Below are 21,335 nucleotides of genomic sequence, written 5' to 3'. Positions count from 1 at the left end.
GCTTCAGAGCAGCTTTGAAGGGCAGGACCTGGGGGTCCTGGTGGAGAACTGGTTGGCCATGGATCAGCAGTGTGTCCTTGCAGCCGCAGCCTGGGCCATGTTAGCATAGCCAGCAGGTCAAGGAACAAGAAGGAGATCCAGTGGAGGCCACTGGGCTGGTTGGGGCTGAAGCACGGAGTGTAGGAGGAACAGTCAAGGGAGCTGGGTCCCTATCCAGCTTGGGGAGGGGAAGACTCAGGGGAGAGCTGCCCACAGCTATCCCATGGGAGGAGGGGTTTAGCAGAGCTGTAGACAGAGCCAGGCTCCTCTCAGAGGCATACAGGGGAAAGACGAGGGGCAATAGGCACAGGATGGAAGATGAGAAATGCTAGTTGAATCTTAGGAAAAGTGTGTTCCCTTTGAGGATGGTCAAACGCTGGAACAGCGGCCCAGAGAGGCTGTGGGATCTCTGTCCTGGGTCATATTCAAGCTTTGGACAGGGCCCTGAGCAACCCGATCTAGTTGGACCTGTGTCGAGCAGGAGTTGGCACCTCCAGGGGTCCCAGCTCCAGAGGCCCCTCTGCCAGCATCTGTTTTTCCATAGCTCCATGATTCGTTTGGCTCAGCAAAGGGTTACCCCAAGATAATAAAACCAGACCAGCTGATAAAGCAAAGTGAGTGGCAGAATCTGCATGAGATTCACACCCAGATTGCGAAAAGACTGGGCACAGGCTCATTTTTAAACATTGGGTATTTGTTCACCGTTCCCCAGTGTTCACTATTCTGCAATTGGGTCCTAACTGTGTGTTACAGGGTTTAACTTTTGTTCTATCAATGACTTTTCTGCCCTTTGCCACAAACAGCTGACTTGCACCTTAATAGCAGAAGTGGTCTCATGCAATGCAACAAAATGGGCTTAATAACATGGCTTTTGTAACACTTGCAAATTTTTTTTTTTGCAATCTCTTTTTTTTCACATGATTTGTGAAAATGTTATTTAACCCACCTCCCTTGCTGGTATCACATACTTACTCCGGGGAAAAGAACGTTATGCCTTGGAAAAACTAAATGGTAAATGTGAGGCTTTCATTTTTTTAATATGATCTATTTTTATACACCTCCCTCCCCATTCCACTTGCATACATTGTGTTGATCATAACCGTTGTTCAGGTGATGTCTGTTGTCTTGCCAGATAAAAGTCTACACAGTGTTCCTTATATTTACAACTCCTTATAAAGCATATATTTATATTTATATTCCTTATATTTACAATTCCATTTAAAGCATGTTTTTTTTCTTTATGTGCCAAAAAAATATTTGCTGTTTACTGAATACTGCTCTGTTTTTTAGGCTTGCAGACCAGATGAGGATGATGAATTTTCCTCAGTGGTTTGATTTACTGAAGAGTATTTTTTCTAAGTTTACCATCTTCCTCAAGAGAATAAAGGTAAGACATTAATTTACCAAGAGCTTCACGTAGTTCAGACATGAAATGGGATGAAGTTATTTTCCATTTGAAGTCTTGAGGTGTTGGTTTTGCTTTTTTGATTGAAACTTTTGATTGAAAGAAGGATATGTGAATATCGGCATCCAGGGCAAAAATGATTATTGCTAACAAAGAGATCAGTGGGAAGGAGATAATACCTCTTGTTGTGTGGTTACATCCATTTCAGGCTGCTAGGGATTAGGACAGAACTTTTGTATGTGTTAGATTGCTCCAGATGAGGTTTCTTTCACTATTCTCAGAAACATCTGATATTGGTTAGCATCAAAGACGGATGGGTCTGCCTCCGAATGCTAATTACACAATAGAAAATAAAGCTGGGATTTAGTTTAATTTTGTGGGTAAAAGAAAATCTCTAGTGCAGGTTTGTGGCACAGGGGTTTGTTTTTTTTGTAATAAAAGTTATATTTGATTCTAGGCAACGTTATATACTATCCATAGCGTGGTTTTCTTGGTTCTAGACAAGAACCAAAAAACCAGAGACCTGGAGGACACCTTACAAAAGAACTCTGCTAAAGACAGTACGGTGGACACAGAAGTGGCTTACCTGACTCATGAAGGCTTGTTTATAAGTGATGCGTTCAGCGAAGGGGACCTCCCGCCTGTAGCAGCTGACACTACCTCTCAAAGAAACACTTCCCCGAACAGTGAGCCCTGTAGCAGCGATTCGGTCTCTGAACCGGAGTGCACTACCGATTCCTCATCCAGCAAAGAGCACACATCATCGTCTGTTACTCCAGGAGGAGTAGAGATGATGTAAGTAAACGCACTCTCTGTCTCGACTTTGCAACATGTCAGAAACAAGGTGTTAGGTGGAGGTGGTTGCTTCTGATGGTACGGTACAAAAATTACTTTGGAAGACTGTGCTTTTCTAGGTAAGTGAAGTGGAATGGCTCTCCACCATTGCCCCTAGAGACTGCCATCAGACTGCGTTGTCCCCAGGTCACCTTTGTTTCATTTATTTGCCTTGCTTTCACCTCTGTGTGTAGTGGTACGGGTACTGATTATGTCACTTCTTACAGAAAAGGGCCCCTTCTCTATCTGTTCTGCTTGGGAGCCTGCTCGTGTAGAGAGCAGGAGAGATGCAAGTCTGGCCTACATGAAGGACATTGTTTGTCATGCCTTTAGCAGGCAGAAGCATCTCTGTTCCCTGTCCATGTTCCCTATGGCTATTTTTTCTGGTTTTTTTAAGCTGGCTTCATGGAATACACCTTGATAAATTCTGGAGAAAAACCTGCTGTTCATTGTCAACTATTTGACTTGCATGCTTAAATAAGTCCATCTCAGTGCTTTGGTAACATAGGCAGTGGTGCTCTGTGGTGCTCCAGACTCCAGAGTTGTAACCTTTTTCGCATCCTTTATGCATACTTTATTTATGGCTGGAAGTCAGAGCTACCTTTTTAAAAGAATCAGGCATAGCGTGTGTGGGACTCAGGCATGAGCCACTTCAAAAGCCAGCATGTCTGGATACAGAGTTCTATGAAGCAAAATTGAAATACCACTCGTTACCCTGCTGAAAGATGGAAGATAGCAAGTGGCCCCGCTCGCTCCAGCTGATTGGTATTCAAGTGTCTGTACTTGTGTGTTTAAGCAACTGTCAGTTTTGATAGACACCTTCCCCCTCAAATCACAATGCTGGCTGAAGGAGATAGATTTAAAATAAATACACTGTGCATAAAGCAAATTCAGGCCTCTGTATGTCCAAACATCTGTTGTACGCTGGAAGAGAAATGCAATGTGAAGAGGAGTCCAGGGTTACAGTGAGGAGCAGGGAGGGAGAAGGGGGTTGGATTCAGTCTGGTCTGGAGCACTTTGCGAAGTTTGCTAAAGACATACCACCCAGCTAGAGCTCTTGAGCAATAACGTTGCTTCCGAGGCTGCTTGCATAACTTTGTTCGAAAATGAACTTGCTTCATCCCTCTTCTGGTTTTCTTTGCACCTCTGCTCTGTGTTTGGAGCAGACTAATAAAATTACACAGTTGCAACGTTAGCCCAGTTGCCGCTCTCTGGCATCCTCTCATACTGTCAGTCCCTTGGGCAGCCACACTGGACCGAAAGATTGTTGTCTTAACTAATTACATGAATGGCAGAGCTGTGCTATGGGCTAGCCTCAAAACAGTAGACAAATCACAAAAGGCTTTTTAAAAAGCACCAACTTAGGAGCCTGAAGTCTAAAGAGCTAATAGAATGACAGCCTATAGATGAAGGTGGTGGGGAGTGCAGAATACCTATTTTAGGCTTTACACTCGCACTGGAAGAAAAATGCTGTGTTTTACTTGTCATTCTTGTGGTGCTGAAGTGTTACAGGAGCTGGGTAAATTCTAGCTCAGTAAATGTTAATAATATTTATTGTATTAGTAATGGCTATATCGTGTTTTCTTCTAGACCATTAATAGCAATTAGAATGTGGATTTAAAACAAAATATAAGGATGTGCAGTTGTGCATTTCCTTGTTACAGGGACTGACATGACATTGACAGCAGCTTAGAAGATCCCATCTGTACAAAGTGACTTTGGTGATTAACTGACTGTCTGCATTTGGCAGTTGCTGCAAGGCTCTTTCCTCCTTCAACGTGTGAGCAGAAACACAGAAATATTTTATTTTTTTTTTTATAAATTGATGCTCAACAACTCAACTGGTTCTGTCATTTGTAGGATCAGTGATGACATGAAGCTGACTGACCTGGAACTGGTCAGGCTGGCAAATAATATTCAAGAGTTACTTTATAATGCCTCTGATATCTGCCATGATCGTTCAGTCAAGTTCCTCATGGCAAGAGCAAAGGTAAGGAGCTTGGGTCAGACTGCTGTTGGTGTCTCATCCTTAATGAGAATTTGCTCTCAAGTTACTGGTTTAACGAGGGAGAGTTCTGAAATGGCATTCTCAGTTGAAATTAAGTAACTGTTGCTGCTGCCACAGGCACTTGATGTTAATGCCCAGAGCACACAAGCATTAACATATCATGTCATTGTAAGGCAATGTGGGTTTCTGCTACTTTTTTTTTTTTTCCCTTTTAATATTCTGACTAGCTGTCTTTGAAGCTCCATGCAGAGAATGCATATCTATGACAGGGTAGCTGCTTGCACTGCAGTCTGCCTTCTCTGTCCCATGTAGGGTTAAGTAATGTGCCTCTTAAAATACTAGTAGCCCTCAGACATGCTGACTAGTTATTTCTACACATCTCTGAATTTTTGTGGTGTTATGTCTCCTTACAATGGTTTTCTCTGCATATAGGATGGCTTCCTAGAGAAGCTGAATTCCAATGAGTTTGTTGCTCTTTCTCGCTTGATGGAAGGCTTTATCTTAGATACTGAGCAGATCTGCGGCAGGAAAAGTATGTCCTTGCGAGGAGCACTTCAGAGTCAAGCCAATAGATTTGTGAATAGATTCCACGAGGAGAGGAAGACGAAACTAAGGTATCTCTGAGTAGAAGATCTTTGTGTTCTTATGTGAATAATTTTATCAATCATATGCCAGGCAAACACGATCTTTTGTTGCCTAGAACACTAGTAAGCCAGTTGTACTTAAGAGCAGGGGGTGAAAAAACTGTATCAAACCCCAATTATTTTCAATTGGTTTAGACTTCTACTGTTTTCATAACTTAATTTCTTCAAACTGGATTGTTCTACAGTTACCTACATAAGGACAGTAATAGCTACAGGAAGTACTCAAGACTGACATTGAAGGGCAGGATAGCTCTCTCTCAGGGGTTAAGTAACTTCAGGATAATTCACTTCCAACTGTTTTTTTTAAAAAAAAAAAACAACCACCAAACCAAAACAAACAAAAAAACCCAAACCCAAAAACCTCCAACAAAAACGATTGAAAAAAAAACAAACCACTTGGGGAACAGCCTTCCCAGTAACATACCTCAAGTCTTTTTGCTCTCATTCATCAAAAGCTCTTAAAATTCCAGTATTTACACATTACTTCAGTGGCAGTGATCTCATAAGGGTCTTTATTGCCTAGTGTAGTCTTTTGTCCTCTATGATAGATTGAATGAACAAATTGTGAGATCTCTAGGCCAACACGGTGTTTTTCTGTTTTGCTACTGCCAATTGTTGGGCACCTCCTTCTAATGAAGATGAATAACATAACATTTTGGGTCCCTGGCTTTTTTTAAATTACTGTAGTTTTGATTCCATGGTGTTGCAGGCAGGAAAAGCGTCAAGACAAGGCACTTCATTTTCTCAGCCTCGTCTCTTTTGTGTTTATAACTAGCCTACTTTTGGACAATGAGCGCTGGAAGCAAGCTGAAGTTCCTGCCGAGTTTCAGGATCTTGTCGATTCTGTGTCAGATGGCAGAATTTCTCTCCCTGAAAAAAAACCAGCAGGTGTGTATCTTGCAGTCCTACTGTTAACTGAATTTATTATCAGCAAATCTGCTACTGAATGTTGATGGACATATTCCGATGTCACTCTTGATCTGTGTTTGCTCGCTGTCTTCAGGGGGGATCAGAAGGAAGTTGATACCTTTTTTTTTTTTTAATTTTTTCTGTTACTGGTGTTGAAACTTCTTGTGCTGACCTTAAAAGATTATTTACTTATTTTTTGAAAACCCATTTAAGTGTTAGCACAGGGAGTGAGCTACTTTTTTATGCAAGTATTCCCAGTGTACAGGCTTACAGTCTTTGCACAAATTCAGTCTTTCCCCGGAACATACCACTGAAGTGTTGCAAGGGAACGAGGATCATGTGTGTGTGCTCAGCCCCCCTTGTGTTAAACACAGCTTGCGCCTTCCCACTACTTCATCTGCCAGTTGTTCAAATGAAAGGCAGCATGCTATGTGGCTGCTCATGGAAGTGAAAAGTCATGTACATTCAATTATTTACCTTGCAAGAGAAACCTCATTTGACCTCAGACAAGTCTTGTTTTCTCCTCGTGCCCCATTTCCCCGTGTGCAACATGGGAACGCATAATGCGTTCTTACCTTGTGGGGATACTCATCCAATATTGCAGTGATGAATGTGTGTGAACAGCTAGAAGAGGAAGAAAACATACACAGAGGGGAAGGAAAATGGCAATAGATAAGAAGGAAGAAAATACAATAATGTCATGGTGGAGAAACCCCGACCCCCCAAAAAGAATATAGCAGATACAGAGGACGTATTAGGCAATAATCACTCCAGTTATGGAACAAGACACCAAAATATGCTCATCGACTATTGCTCTTAAAATAAGCTCTTGCAGCTTCCTTCAAGAAGATAGGAAACTGGTGGCATGAAATTTAGCATGAAAAAACTGCATCAGTAAGAGCTTCTCCTGTGAAGCCTGAGGAAGAAGTGGTTTGAAGCTAAAATATTAATATACACGGCAAATCATTTGAGAATGTATAGTAGAAAACCTAGTGACTTTTTCTGCTTTTCTTCTTCTATTTGTAACCTGTTGTATTTGAAGTTTCTAATTACATAGTGACTGTGGGACTTTGGGGGATTTTTGATCTAAAATCCCAGCAGATAATAAAGTAACTTTATGGGTCATAATAATTATGATGGGTGACCAACTATATAATAAATATTGTAAAAGAGAGCAGTGCTCCAAAGATTGATTGTGGGGGGGTTTTCCCAAGCCTTAGCAAGTTGAGCACTAATTTTTTAGAAACTAGCATTTTTTGAACTTGTTTTTAGTTCAACTCATCCCTTTTCTTTTCTTGCTAAAATGTCTAGCTACTGAAGAAAGAAAGCCAACTGAATTCCTTATTGTTGAAGGACAAAAATATGCAACAGTTGGGTAAGATGTACTCTTTTCTCTTAGCAGTGGGTTAGTTGGCGAGAACTTTTGAGTAGAACTGTGAAGAATACTAACAGCTTTAGCAATCTTATTTAAATAAAAAAACCTCTCTCCTTCCACAGACTAGTTTCTCTTTAGTTCCCAAACAGTTATAAAACATTGCAAGCTCTTCTGTACATTAAAATGCTGTTTCTTCTCTGAATGACTAGGCTGAAATTTATGGTTTAATTTGAATACGTTTTTTTTCCAATTATTTCATGAAAACACATAGTCATGAAAATACAGGTTTGTCGTCATAGCAGAGTTGTTATTTCTTGCAATATATCTCTGGCAAAATCATAGAATAGTTTGGGTTGGAAGGGACCTTTAAAGGTCATCTAGTCCAACCCCCCTGCCGTGGGCAGGGACATCTTCAACTAGATCAGGTTGCTCAGCGCCCCGTCCAGCCTGACCTGGAATGTTTCCAGGGATGGGGCATCCACCACCTCTCTGGGCAACCTGTGCCAGTGCTTCACCCCCCTCAGCGTAAAAAATTTCTTCCCTATATCTAGTCTAAATCTACCCCCCTTTAGTTTAAAACCATTATTCCTCGTCCTGTTGCTACAGGCCCTGCTAAAAAGTCTGTGCCCATCTTTTTTATAAGCCCCCTTTAAGTACTGATAGGCCGCAATAGGGTCTCCCTGGAGCCTTCTCTTCTCCAGGCTAAACAATCCCAAAATACATGAGTCCCCATTACTGAATGATTGCTTATCATATTCAGAATAAGAAATAGGATAAGGGCTATCTCAGAAGCTGCATACGCTATTTCTTGGTATCCTGATTGCTTTGGATTGGAAAGTAGTTTCTTAAAGCTCGTTATATCAAAGACATTTTAAAATATATGATACTCACACACTTCTTTCATTTAAAAGCATGCTGTGTTTCCAGAGACTGTGAGGCTTAAGCATTAAATATGCATGAGAGTGTTTTTGGGGAGGGAGTAAAACCTGGAAGATCTCACTTCCCAGAGTCCTAACATCAGTTTACCCCAAACTTAAAGTTCTGATTTACATGTCTTTAACCAGCTGTCATTTTATGAGTTGCTTCACGATGCATCATTGTTCAATTAGAAACAGAAGCTGATGGCTCAGAACTTCTGTGCCAGCCAACTGATATCACTGCAAAAGAGCATTTCAGGTCAAGTAGGAGCATTTGAACATGCTTTAAAGGATAAAATTTACTTAATAGATGATGTGTTTGATAATCCATGTCTGCTCATTTGAAACTTGTTATATTTAGCTCTGTGAAGCAATTGTCAGCTTCATGTTGGTGCAAATATTTGTTTCAGTTCTACACGCTTCTATATACAGTTTCATTGTATTTAATCAAATAAAATGCATTCATGAAAAGAAGCCTAGATGTTCCCCAAAAATTCTCCAGGTGTTTATTTTCAGTTGATTATTCATCATCTTTCTGCACTCTACTGCCTAAAGGAAGAAAGAGATTTAACTTTTTGAAATGTTAGAGTATATATTCTGAACATTTGAGCTTGCCTTAGTTTTCCTGCCTTCTGTGTATTTGAATTCAAAGGAGCGTACCTGCTCTTTGTGGAGCCTTCTTAATTCCATCCAGTAGCTCCCAAATTCTCCAATGCCTTCTGAACTCGGGAAATTACAGGTGTTGAGCCTGTTTGAATATTTGGTGCTGTTTCTTCACAGCTGCCTTCTCTGTTTGTGACTCCTTAGCATTCATTACATCCTTTTCAATGGTCGTTGTTGTCTACATTCTGTGGATTTTTATACTTGCTCAAAGTTGGCCAGAATTACACAGTAGTATAAGAAAGGAGCTTTGGATTTTTTGTCCCCTGCCAACATCTACGTGGAGACTTCTAGTTCCACAGTAGCTTTTTTGGAGATTAAAAAGTTATACCAATGAACCTTAGAGATTTTCTCTCATGTATGTTAAGTACTTTTTCCACACGCCACCCTGTGGAATGGGTATTCTTTATAACCATCTTTATGTATATCTTTTATGTTTTACTTCTACTTCAGATCAGTTAGTGGCTTTATTTAATGCTATAATCTCTAGCATTAGGTAGCTTTCTATCAACGTGACTGGCCTGTGTTTGGTTTTTCAACATCTTCTGTGCACTGAGATGACATACTTGGCTGTTTCTTCTCTTGTAGGACAGTATTGCTGTTAATAAGAATAATCCTTGAGTACTGCCAGTGTGTGGATAACATTCCTTCCATCACCACTGATATGCTTACCCGCCTGTCTGATTTACTGAAGGTATGACTCCAAATGTACCGTCTGTGCTAATCAGGGGCATTCAGGGCGGAGAACGTGTCTTACTCTCCGTAATGCTTCACGTGCTTTTATGATTTCATATAAATGATATAAATTGTCTAGAAATGATTGCGTTTGTTACTGTGCCATAAGGTAGCCTTTTAAGGGCATTAAAGATGCAATTTGTTGTGTGAATTAACTTTGGGAAGGCTGTCTTGCCTCTTGTTCACCTGGAATATTGAAAATCCCATCAGTAGTGTTTGTCATAGCTGCCTGTCCTTCAGGCTGGGTGTAGGATTAATGCTGCTGAAGAAAAAGCAATTTGATCCCAGATGCCACAGAGATACATCTATATTCAGGAAGGAAACGAGTCCCTTGCTTTTTACAAGTCAGTAAAGGTATAGTCAGTAGAAGCGTGAAAAATAGTATGGGATGAAGCTTCTATTGTAAAATGTAATGATGAAAGACCAGGACCTTTTGTTATTTCTCACTAGAGAAGAGGAAAGCTGGTAAAGCACAGATACTACAAGGTAATATAAGTATACAGTAATAAAAGGAGCACATGAATGCACCTTAAAACTGTCATATATATATATATATATATAAAGATATATATATAGACTCCAAAGCCTAGCAGTCAATTTATTTCAAGGTTTTCACTTGTGTCTTTGGCCACAAAGGTTATGTCAAATATTAGAGTTCTGAACGTAAGCATAATCGATAAAAGATAAACAGATTCTACTCCCCAAAAGTATATTTTACATAAGGTGTGGGGATGGGGGAGGGGAAACACACCCTAGGAGATAGGCCTTTAAATGATCTTCCTGTTGGCAGTTCTTATCTGAATAACCGGATGCAGAAACATTCCTCCCTGCAGACATCATTCAGATTCATCCACAAACCTTCCCCTGTGAAAGCACTATCCAAGGCAAATCAGTCGGTGTGGGACTGGGGATGCCCCTCTTCACCTCTTGTTCCCCAGCTGCTGCTTCACTCAAATCTTGCAGCACTTTCTCGCAGGCAGGCAGAATAGCAGCAGATGCCTCAAACTTGGCCAAATTTGCATCTCTGTGTTACTCCTCTCTCCCTACCATATCTTGTTCTAGCTCTGTCATTTGTGTTTTATTCCTTGGTATTCAAACGTCATGTGCAGTTTAATTATTGTATTTCCTATCTGGCAGCAAGGTGCCATCAATTGGAGAGATGACAAGAACAGCTAGCAAAAACAAAAGCTCATTTATTACGCTTCGAACAAAATAAGAGCCACTCAAGGAGTCCTTGCAGGTCACTATGCTTTTTGTTTGACAACTGTCAGAGCTAGCAAGCTTTGAAGGTAGCCAGAGCTAGTCTTTATTGTGATGGAAACTGCAAAGCGTTCCCAGGTAATGAAATTCCAGGCCGTTTTGGACTGTGGCTGCAACCAGAGTGAAATGACACCTGTGTATGGACAAAAACACGATCATAATTACTGGAGTTGTTTAGCTGGTGCAGACAAGAGAAGGGTTGCAGCCACGGTGCCGGAACACAGAAATGCTTTCCTCCAAGCAGTCACAAGGAGGGGGTATTGCTCTTCTGGTGTTTCAGGCATGCTGTTTTCTCGCTGCTTTGTCTGCAACAGGTCATCCGGTAACTGAGTAATATCCACGAAAGGCAGGGGGAGAGTACGAGTGTCTATCATCCTTTATAGAGCATGTTTTTAATGGTCTGCCATGCAGTCAATGAGTTGGCGCTACCCTGAGCTAAATACCTCGGAGGAGCTTAGGCTGTGTAGGATATATCTGTCCTTGACTCAGTGGATCTACTTCTGAAGTCCACCAGGAGGCATAAGAAAAGGTCTTGCTTTTCAGGAGCAGGAGGAGGAGATGAAGTGAATGTCAGACAGTGTCAGACCCTGAATTCTGTCTGATAGCAGAGTAGATTATGCCTCTCTCAGATCAGGGGCCACATTTAGCCTCAGGTTCAGTTGTGGCACTAGGTCTGGGTTGCTTTTCTGGCCCTGGACACACCACTCTGGCAGCCCGAAACGGGTGTGTGGGGTTCACGGCGTATCCTCTGTGGTCCTGAGTTTTGTGACTGACTCCAGGCAATAGCCAGAAAAATTGTTTCTTGTTTTTACTCAAGGAGGGTTGAAATTTTAGGTTTGTTCTTGCAATATGATTAAGCTGGACCTGTGAAGCAGGATTGTGGCTCCCCAATAGAGGAGCTGTATGTGAGGGAAATCCTCTGTGTTGCAGACACAAGCTGCAGGGCAACCTTGTCACAATTTCTTATGAATCTTTCTTCAGGTGTAAGAGAAAGGGTCAGCTCTCTGTAGGTTTTGCCTCCCAATTTCCACCCCAGTGTCAACAGGACAGTTCAGTTCAAACATGAGCCCTGAGACTTCTGCTCTCCATTCAGAGCAGGAATTGGGGACAGCAGCAATGGCTCCTCCAGCTCTACTGCATCACCCAAGCCAGTCTAGAATATCTGGTGTCTCAAGCTGGGTGGTGGAGCAGGATTCCAAAATAAGACAGAATATGCTAACAGTCTTACTGTCCAGAGACCTTGCTGGCCTGTGTGCATTTAATGATAACTTCTTTTCTTCTGGAACTAAGTTAGGAAGATCAAGTCATGAGTCATGCACTGTACCTGGAATTCTTACAGAACTGGTTTTTGACATGGCTTAACATCTTCTGTGCATCATTTCTTAATCTCAGTATTTTATAGTGTTACAAACACAGATGCAGCCACCTCAGCAGCAGTGAGTTTCAGTGCTTTCAAGTTTTCTTTAACATCGGCAGTGGGGAAGGTCTAGAGCCAGAGCAGAAACTTGTTCTTTTGATATTTTCCATTCTGATATTACACTTGTCTACTGTACTTAGCAAAACTAGTGAGATCCTTATCCTTCACTCCATCCAAGGTCCTTGTTTGAGAAGTATGTTTTAAAGAATTCTAGTACAAAGCCATTCTTGTGTACGGCTTTCAAAGTAAGGCTGAACATTGCTAGTCTGCAGCAAGTCTGACTTGTTGCTTTTCTTTCACACCGAGAGAAGCCTCACCTAGAGGTCTCATAGAGAAGCAGAAATTAGTCCCTGAACTGAAATCACTGAGTAGCTGTGTTTTTAATAGCAGTATTTCTGCTTCCCTTTGCTGAAACCCTGCCTTGAGCGCTTTAGCATAAGCTGAGTCAAAAAAACCACTATGGGTCAGTGACTACTGAGAGTGGTGAAAAAGTTCCTTTTGTCTTACTAGTTAACAGTCGTGGACTCCTCTGTAGTAAAGAATATGTGAAACTCTGGTACTGGCCTTCATAATAGTCTATTTCATCTTGCAAAATTCTGTTGATGGTATTTCTAAACTGTGGTTATGTGTAGTTGTTAAAGAGTCAGCATGGACTTTCACTATCTTTTTCTTTCTCACAGTATTTCAATTCTAGAAGTTGCCAACTAGTGCTTGGAGCTGGTGCATTACAAGTTGTTGGTTTGAAAACAATCACTACAAAAAACCTAGGTATGGATTTCTATATTTAAAATGTCAAAGCTTGTTCTCCTGCCTGGTAAAAAAACCAAACAAACACAAAAAAACCCTAAATGTTTATGATAAGCTACATTTGTGGTGTGGCGCCGTGCGTGGAATACAGAGGGTGAAAAGACCTTGCTGGTTAGGGGGTAAAACATGTGTAAAAGCTAGTGAATTGTCTGATTAAGGGGTGCACTGAAATCCATCAAATTCCTTCGCTGTCTGCTGGATTACTTTAAATGTAAAGCTTCAGTGTGTTACATGAAGGAAATACAGGAACAAATATACAGGCTAGCAAGGACTGCGGGAAGGCGTAGTTACTTTTTCAGCAGTGACTTTGGCATGCTTGGGAGCTGCTTCGTGTTCAGATCTTGAGATTGGAGGTACAGCCAAATCCCCGTCTCCCCATGCGTTTCGCTGAGCTGTGCTGTCCCATCTGCCCCGTGGTGCTGTATTCTGTAATGCTGTGTCCACATACAGCTCCTACGGGTTATAACTGCATGTCAGTAATGCGCAAAATGATTTCTGAATAGTCTTTACGTGGCTGAGTGTCCTGGCACAGTCAGGTAACTTAGGGCTCAGTGTCTGTGTGCTGAAATCCAAACCATGATTTGGGCTTTAGAGTTTCTCATTTTCAGTGTGCAGCTATTTAGCTGAATTGCCAGACCCAAGTTACCCGTCTGGACTACTTTAGCTGCTCTGAAAAGCTGGGGAGAACTAGGTGCCCAGTTCCATGCTACAGAAAAGTCTGACACACTATTCGAGACCCCCAGTTTTAAACTGTCTCCTGAAATTAAGAGCCTTTGGTTGATGGGTTGAAGCAGGTGTTTGAACTTGCAGTTCCCGTGTTTCAGGGTGTCCTGATTACCAGTCTGCATTTCCCTTTTTAAAAGGCAATAACTTGAGGAGGATGGGTTGAGAGGCTTCCCCCAAGGGGCCATGGGCCATAGTGTTGGAGCAGACACAAGTGAGCAGAGAAAGGCTGGGTCAGGTCTTCGCTCCAGAAGGCTTGGCCAGTGTAGTGACCACTCTGGCCCCACTGTGTGTCCCGCTGCCAGCTCAGGCCCTGAGCTGCACCACAGGCAGGAGCAGGCTCTGGGCAGCACAGTACTGGCGGAGCAGAAGGAATACTGATGCCTTGAGAATGTGGCTGCTGAGGTTAGGTAGCTGATGAGTCAGGTCTTTTGAGATCTCTCTGATGTCTGCGTGTGCTCAGGGCTCAAAATGTCAAGTAGGCACTTAAAGCCTCTTGTAAAATTAGTCCCTTATCCCGTATCTTACAGAAGCTGGGTGTGAATAGCCAGGTACTAGTCTGGCGTCTTCACTGGGTGGGGTTTCCCAGTGGAAACAAATGCTTACTTTTTTTTTTTTTTTAATTAAAAAAAAAGCATGTTAAATTGTGTCAGATCTGCTATTTATGTTAAAGGAGATACAGTCTACACAAAATGACTCTTCCTGTGTAATAATTAAGTTTTTTTTTTTTCCCCTTTCTCACTTCTGGATTTACAGCCCTTTCTTCACGTTGCCTACAGCTAATCGTACACTACATTCCTATTATCAGGGCTCATTTTGAAGCTCGACTGCAGCCGAAGCAGTTTAGCATGCTCAGGCATTTTGACCACATTATGAAGGTAATTCTTTTGGCATTTCCTAATTAAACGCAAAGTTCTGCTTTTCAACTGTGCTCTGAAGAATATGAATGCCATTAGATAGTAAATAAAACCTGCTTTCTTCCATTACAGGATTATCACGACCACATAGCTGAAATTTCAGCAAAGCTCGTGGCCATAATGGATAGCTTATTTGACAAACTGTTATCCAAGGTAATGGTTTATGGAAATAATTATACACTCTCTAAATTGCAATTGGAGGCCTCATTGTATACAGTCTAGATGCTTCAAATGGAGTCTTAAACTTTCCTAATGAGGAATTGTTTGAACTTCTTTAAACTGTATAAACACAAAGCTCTGTGCTGTACTTGTGAACGTGTTTTGTCTTAACATTTGCTACCTGGGTGTCGTTCGCCTTCACCCCCACAAAAAAAAAATGGTTCGTTTACTCCTTCAGCAGTAACAGAAATGCTTTGGCTGGCGCAGATGCTCTGGTGTTTAGAAACTGAAGTGTTCTCCTACCCTCAGCAGTTTTATCCACTGACAGCTCTTGTCTGCAGTCAGGCTGAGACAGTTCCCATTTCCTGCTCTTCCTGATGGTGCCTCTTTGGAAGTGGGGAGCTGTAATTTCCTGCAGCTGAGGAAACAGCAAAGAACTGCTGAGGAGGAAGAGTTTTTGGAGGGGAAGGACCAGCTCTTCTATTGGGCTGTAGGGCTGGGGGCTAGAGGTCCGTGCTTAGCAGCTTCTGCTGTGTAGCAACGGTAATAGCTGTCCCACGAAGTGCTCACAATGTTTTTTTGGTTTTTGAACACCCGTCAGTGGAACAGGTTGGTCCTGGCCTGGATCCACTCACTCTGGCTCATCTTGAGGCGGAATACACTGAGAGAGACTGCCCCAAGGTGTGGCCTGCTGGGCCCACAGATCTGATGGATAAAGTACATGAGCTTTTAAAGCTTAGTGTTTTGCTTTGGATCTTATGCTCTTAAAAAACAGAGAAAGAAAGAAAAAAAGTTGTTTCATGAAAGAAAAAAATTAATTCTTTACTGACCAATTTGATGGATTGGCCTGGGCCAATCTTCCTTGTAGCAGCTCACGAGAAACACAGAATCTCCCTGATGAGCACAGGTTGGGGACAGGCTGATGGGGGCTGCAGTGCTGCGGCTGTAACAGGCAGCATTTCTGTCTTCCTTGCTGTTTCAGTTGTTTTATTGTTTGTTTTATGTTGTGCTTTTTCTTTTCATCTGTTTCTTTGGGCTGATAAATAGTGTTACCTAAACTTAGCGGGGGGGAAACCCCAAAGCATTTAAATTAGGATTCCCCACCCCCTGTTGTGTTTACACTTTTTAAAACATGTTTATGCCCTTTTCTAAACATCCAAATAGTGGTCTGCTGCTTTTATGTTTTTTTGTCCCACATAAAAATACCTGTTCTATGAAGTAACATAGCTTTTTGGTCACTTGACCTCTTATCTCTTGAAAATAAAAGACAAATGCAAGAATTTAGATTATTGATGCTAAACAAGTTAGCCCACAACAAACCAGTAACACAGTTTGTTCTTGATGGTAGTTAGTAAGTATCCATCCCTTACTGTCCTTCCACCTTTACAGCCCATTCTCCTCTTGTGAGCTAGCACGAGATATAAACTGAGAATATTCCTGTCCTTTAGAGCTCTTAGACTTGAGTGAGAGTGCCTGCTTCACATGAATGCAGCCCACAGAGTACAGGAGGAAAGGAGACCATGTGTTGATTTGCCTCCATTCCTAACATACCCCATAATTTGGCTCATCTTGTTCCTGAAATAATGAAATCTTGGCACTGCAGGGTGTGAAGAACATAAAAACAGGAAATATGCAAATGGGCATGTCAGTGCAACCATGTCAGTATGTTCTTTGTGTTATATGTTTTTGTGAGAGTCCAAGTATTTCAGTGCCTTGTGGATAAAGCGGTCACCTGCTTTAAAGTGTGTAAATCTGAATGAGTAAGCAAGCAAGTTCCGTAGCAGTGTGTGTCCAGCATGCTTTAAAAACAAACACTGCATGGTCTAGAAACCTGTTTTGTAGGAGACAAACGGTTTGGTCCGGTAGAAGGGACGTTGACCTGGCACTTGGGTAACGTGGACAAGTGACTTTTGCTCTGCTTCCCTCTGGGAGCTCCGTGGAACGGGAGCTGTCTTTCACACAGTGCCACCGTGATGAGGCCACGCGCTCAGCAGGGCATTTCACAACAGCCCAGACAGTTCGCAGCAGCTGTCTATTAACTTTGGCAGGGAGATGAAACAGGAACAGGGGTATCTGACAGCTGTAATTAACAAGTGAAAAAGGCGTAGGCTTTTAAAAAGAGATAAATGTTCATGGAAAAAATCCAGTGCGAGGTAGCTTCTCTTGGAGCTTGCTGTCTTATGACCGTTTGGACAAAAGAGCAGTAAATTTTTGTCTGATCCCTCATGGTATTACACGCTGTTGACCTTAGCTAGAGACAAAAATGGCCAGCACCTTGCAGGGCTGGAGGTCATGTTTCTCTCTGGTGCTGTTGCTTTTCCCCCATCACGATGAAGAGTTTGATTCGTCTGTAGTCATGCAGGAGCCATTGCTGCAGCTTGCCAGTTCCCTTTGGCTTTGCAGCATACTGGTAACTTGTAAATGATTTGTTGCCTAACTCTCATGTCTTGAGGCACAATCCCGTATGCTGTGCAGTTGTCCCATGCAGAGAGCAGGGCTCCTGGAGCAGTAAGCACTATTTTTCTGCTATTTCTGTCAAAATTAGGTCATCGGTTTGGCTTTTCATAAAGACTTTCTCAAAACTCCCCATTTCTTTTTTTTCTCTCACACTCAGGCAAACTTTGTTCTCTTTCACAATTCAGGCTAGCACGAGAGAGCACATGTGCTCCCATGTGTTTGTAAATAATTTAGTTAAAATGATTCAGCTCTTCCACTGAACTGTGCAAGGCTCTGTGGGGAAGTGTCGCCCTACCGAAGGTGACCTGCCAGTTTAACCCAGGCCTGTGCTAGCACAGGCTCTCCACCAGGAGTTGAAGAGCTGGCTTCACTGTTCCTGGGACAGTTTTTTGAGGTGCTTCTGAAATCACATTCAGATCTTCCCTATCCAGGGTGGGGACATAAGAATTTTGTTCCCTTTGTAGTAAATCTCTTGCCATCTGGTGGTTTCCAGTGTCTTGTTTCTTGATGTCAGTCACTGGGAGAAGCGATATTTCCTACTTTGTTTTCCAAGGTATTTCTGCAACGTTTTTGTGGGGGTTTTTACTTTTTGGTTTTTGTTTGGGGTTTTTTTATGGCCAGTATTGAGTTTTCAGAAGCTTCCATTTCTTTATGCTTTCCTTTCCTTGTTTCTTCAGAAATTTGGATGTATGTGATCTTAAGAGAAGTAGTTTTCTCTCATGAAGTACTTGAGGGGCGTATTCATCAGAGGTGGAATTGCTTGTCTGTCATTGACTCACACAAATGTGTACGAGTATGGAGAGGGCCAGCTAGCAGGCCACATAGCTACATCCGTGTGGCTGGCACAGCGATTATTCTCGCTGCATCTGTAATTCATAGGGTAGTGGAAACCAACAAAAAGTAATGAGCACAGAGAAGCAATTCAAACTAACAGAGATGAATAGATGAAGCTGGGAAATCCTCAGATCTCATACTGGTTTGAATGTTACTGTTTGCTTATAAAGATTGATTGTATGATGCTAGTCCTTGGCTGAATCAGATCATGCTCAGCGACCTTTTTAATTTGTGATATGCTAAATGAGCTTTGATTCATGACATCATTAGCCATGCAGGACTTCAGATGGCTGTTGGAAATTCTCCTCTATAAACTGTTTTAAGGTGGCAGAAGGGAGTAACTGGTTTTGGTTTCATTTCCAGTATGAAGTGAAAGCTCCTGTTCCTTCAGCATGCTTCAGGAATATCTGCAAGCAAATGGCAAAGATGCATGAAGCTATATATGATCTCCTTCCTGAGGAGCAAACTCAGGTGAATGTTATTTTTGAGATTCATGTAACACCTCCCTTGCAAATGCACATGAACTCGGTAACAAGAGAGACTTCTGCTTTATCTAGGGGGAAAAAAATTCTTTTTTGAGTCTTTGTGAAACCCACACATTAAAGAGGTTGGCAGCAGTCATGCAGACAGCTCAGTCTGAACTGAAGTAAGTGTGTGGATGTGCAGGGAGAACGATGAGACACGCAAAAAGAACTGATTCCAGCATTTTGAGCTGCATTTTAATGTCTAGAGAGGTGGATCTTCAGGAATTAGTGCTGAAATTCTACACAAATGGCAACACTTTGGGGCTCTAGGGAATTCTTCTGTGACGCTGCTCAAACTTAGTGGCTTCTTAAGGTCCCTAAATGTATTATGCAGCCCCATTGTACCAGATGTGCTTTTTCAGTATTTTGCTGCAGTTCTTGCTACTGCAGAGTTGTAAATCTAAGGACAGGAAGGACTGATACAGTCACTGAATGCACTTAAGTTGTAGTTTCTCTTTTGCACCAGATCAAATGGTCCCTTCAAACTGTTTTTCACGCTTTCTCTTGGAAAAAGGACTCTAAGTGGTTATAGTACAGGAAAGAGATTTGTTATCTTTTAGCCTTAATAGAAGTTTCTAGATGCTTGAGACAACAGGGAAGAAAAATTCATGCTCCAAAGAACGTGTCCTCTAAGTGCGACACGTAACAAATAAGTGAGGGTGCGTACTGTCCTGTGTGTTATAAGTTGTATATGGCCAGAAAGATTAGGAGGCCAAAGGACTGGCAGGAGGGAAAGTCACATGAATTGCAAAAACCAAAACCGAAAGTTAGTGATTAAAGGTGCTTGCGATGTATTTCCTCACTGTAGGCAGTGATGCAAGCATGGGGATGGTTCCTTACTCTGGTTCTGTGGTTTCTTCTAGATGTTGTTTTTACGAATTAACGCAAGCTACAAACTTCACCTGAAGAGGCAGCTGGCCCACCTAAACGTAGTCAATGATGGAGGACCTCTGAATGGGTACGTTTGGGCTTTTTTTTTTTTCTTTTTGCTGCTTAGTTTAAACAAGCAGGCTTTGTCTTCTGCAAGAAAGTTGTGATTGCAGAATGCAGCCACGGTCCACGTTTGAGTATGTCCTATTTGGAGCTTTCTTACCGTAAAGGACATGACTTGTGCCTTTCCATAGGTAACTAGGAATGCAGTCAGCTTGGTAGTAGGTTGGGAGCTGGGCATTGTCCTACTGGAAACCTGCTGTAGGCTTCCTCGGTTTATGGATTGCATTTTCTCCTTTTGTGTGTCAGCAGTAGCCACAGTTTAGTTTGCAAGAATTGCATGATTCCTGAAGCAGTTTTGAAATGTGGGTGATGACTCATGGTGCTAGCAAAGTAAAAATAGGAAAAAGTGGTATTTCATCTGTGCAATGGGCAGCTTCTGTAGAGAAACTGTTTTTTCAGCAGAACTAGATTTGAGACAGAGATTATGCTCCCAGAGCTTTTCCCCTCTCCTGCCCCAGCCCAACCCTCCATCACCAAAACGGGTCAGTGGTACCTCTCCTGAGAGGGCGTGCCTGGCTGTGCCTGGCGTCCCACACCTCCCAGGAAAGCGTGCGGTCTCTTGCAGGCTGAATCCTATTGTAAGTCAGATTGTCCCCTGAAACGGTGGGTTCTATAATCGTTCTTAATGACCTGGGGGTGTTTATTTGCAGTGTGGTAGGGGTGAAATTCAGTCGGCCTACCCACATGCAAGAAAGCATTGTCTTGGGTTGAAGAAGCCAGAGAAGGAAGTTTATAAATGTTTCAAATGTTGCTGGGATGAAGAAGAGTTTTGTTTCCGTCCAGTTTATTCTTACTTGTCCTGCTTAAGCTTATTCATCCTTGTACGCTGTGAAAGAGTTTATCTGACCTGGTTTTCTGCACTTGGTGTGTATTCGCAAGATAACATCCAGTTGCCTTTGGTACTTGCTAAGGTATTTGTGAGCCAAGAAGCTTCCTGAACAGGAGTGAGGCTGCAGCAGCCCCAGCTGAAATGAGAGCACCCAGGGTGTGTTCGGGAGTGTTTCGCACTTGGGTTTCTAGTCCTAAGCAGTGTGCTGTGCTGTCTGCGTCCTGCTCTTTTGGGGTTTGTTTGATGCTTGTAGTCGGATGGTGTAAACGGATCCCTTTTTGACAGGAGGGGGAGGCGTTCCTGGTGACATACTGGCGGGGTATTTCCCAGCACAGTCATCCTTACTGTCAGAAGGGTCTCTCATCTGCAGCTGGCAAGAGTGATGCATTTTGTTTCTTTTATGGCAGCAGTTAGCTACTTTAGAACGCAGCTCTCCGGGAGTGTGTCGTCCGGGCCTTTTGAGAAGGGAAACATCAGACGCTGGATTTCACTTGCTGCTCTTCCAGCAGTCTTCACTGACCTAGTTTTCTGATCCTCATACTATTTTAAACTGCCTGTTTCTGTAATAATGGTAAAAATCCAGGTCTGTGAATCCTGGTTAATTTTTTACTATGAAAATACAACTTTTATGCCTACATCTTGCTGCTTTCTAACTGGAAACAGCATGGGTCTGTCATCCCCTGGTACGTTTCAACAATGTATGAGGGATTTTAACTCTGTATAAACTGTTACAAACAATATTGCTGTTTGGTTACTTTTACATTAACCTTCTAGAGTACAGAAGCTAATGTTGCAATAATTAATGTTCTGAGTTGCAACAGAATCGGGGGGTTAAGTCGAGGTGAGCCTGCGATTACAGGAAGAGAATAGACGTTTTAGATGCCCAGTT

General features: G+C 42.2%; 1 protein-coding gene across 1 annotated transcript in view; it reads left to right on the top strand.

Moving 5' to 3' along the window:
• The window catches only part of VPS54 (vacuolar protein sorting 54 homolog (S. cerevisiae)), a 41,973-nt gene that overhangs the window by 19,899 nt on the left and 739 nt on the right, over positions 1 to 21,335 (top strand). Inside the window, exons 10-21 of the mRNA XM_009327107.1 lie at positions 1,330 to 1,426; positions 1,902 to 2,239; positions 4,139 to 4,268; positions 4,719 to 4,900; positions 5,706 to 5,818; positions 7,151 to 7,214; positions 9,380 to 9,485; positions 12,884 to 12,971; positions 14,490 to 14,611; positions 14,723 to 14,803; positions 18,464 to 18,571; positions 19,488 to 19,582. Of these exons, the coding sequence (XP_009325382.1) occupies positions 1,330 to 1,426; positions 1,902 to 2,239; positions 4,139 to 4,268; positions 4,719 to 4,900; positions 5,706 to 5,818; positions 7,151 to 7,214; positions 9,380 to 9,485; positions 12,884 to 12,971; positions 14,490 to 14,611; positions 14,723 to 14,803; positions 18,464 to 18,571; positions 19,488 to 19,582 (1,524 nt within the window). The remainder of the gene's footprint in view (positions 1 to 1,329; positions 1,427 to 1,901; positions 2,240 to 4,138; positions 4,269 to 4,718; positions 4,901 to 5,705; positions 5,819 to 7,150; positions 7,215 to 9,379; positions 9,486 to 12,883; positions 12,972 to 14,489; positions 14,612 to 14,722; positions 14,804 to 18,463; positions 18,572 to 19,487; positions 19,583 to 21,335) is intronic.

The sequence above is a fragment of the Pygoscelis adeliae genome, unplaced genomic scaffold (genome assembly GCF_000699105.1).
Source record: "Pygoscelis adeliae isolate BGI_AS28 unplaced genomic scaffold, ASM69910v1 Scaffold137, whole genome shotgun sequence".
Lineage (NCBI taxonomy): Eukaryota > Metazoa > Chordata > Aves > Sphenisciformes > Spheniscidae > Pygoscelis > Pygoscelis adeliae.
Note: the sequence above shows the minus strand (reverse complement) of the source record. Positions and strands in the feature narration are given on the sequence as shown.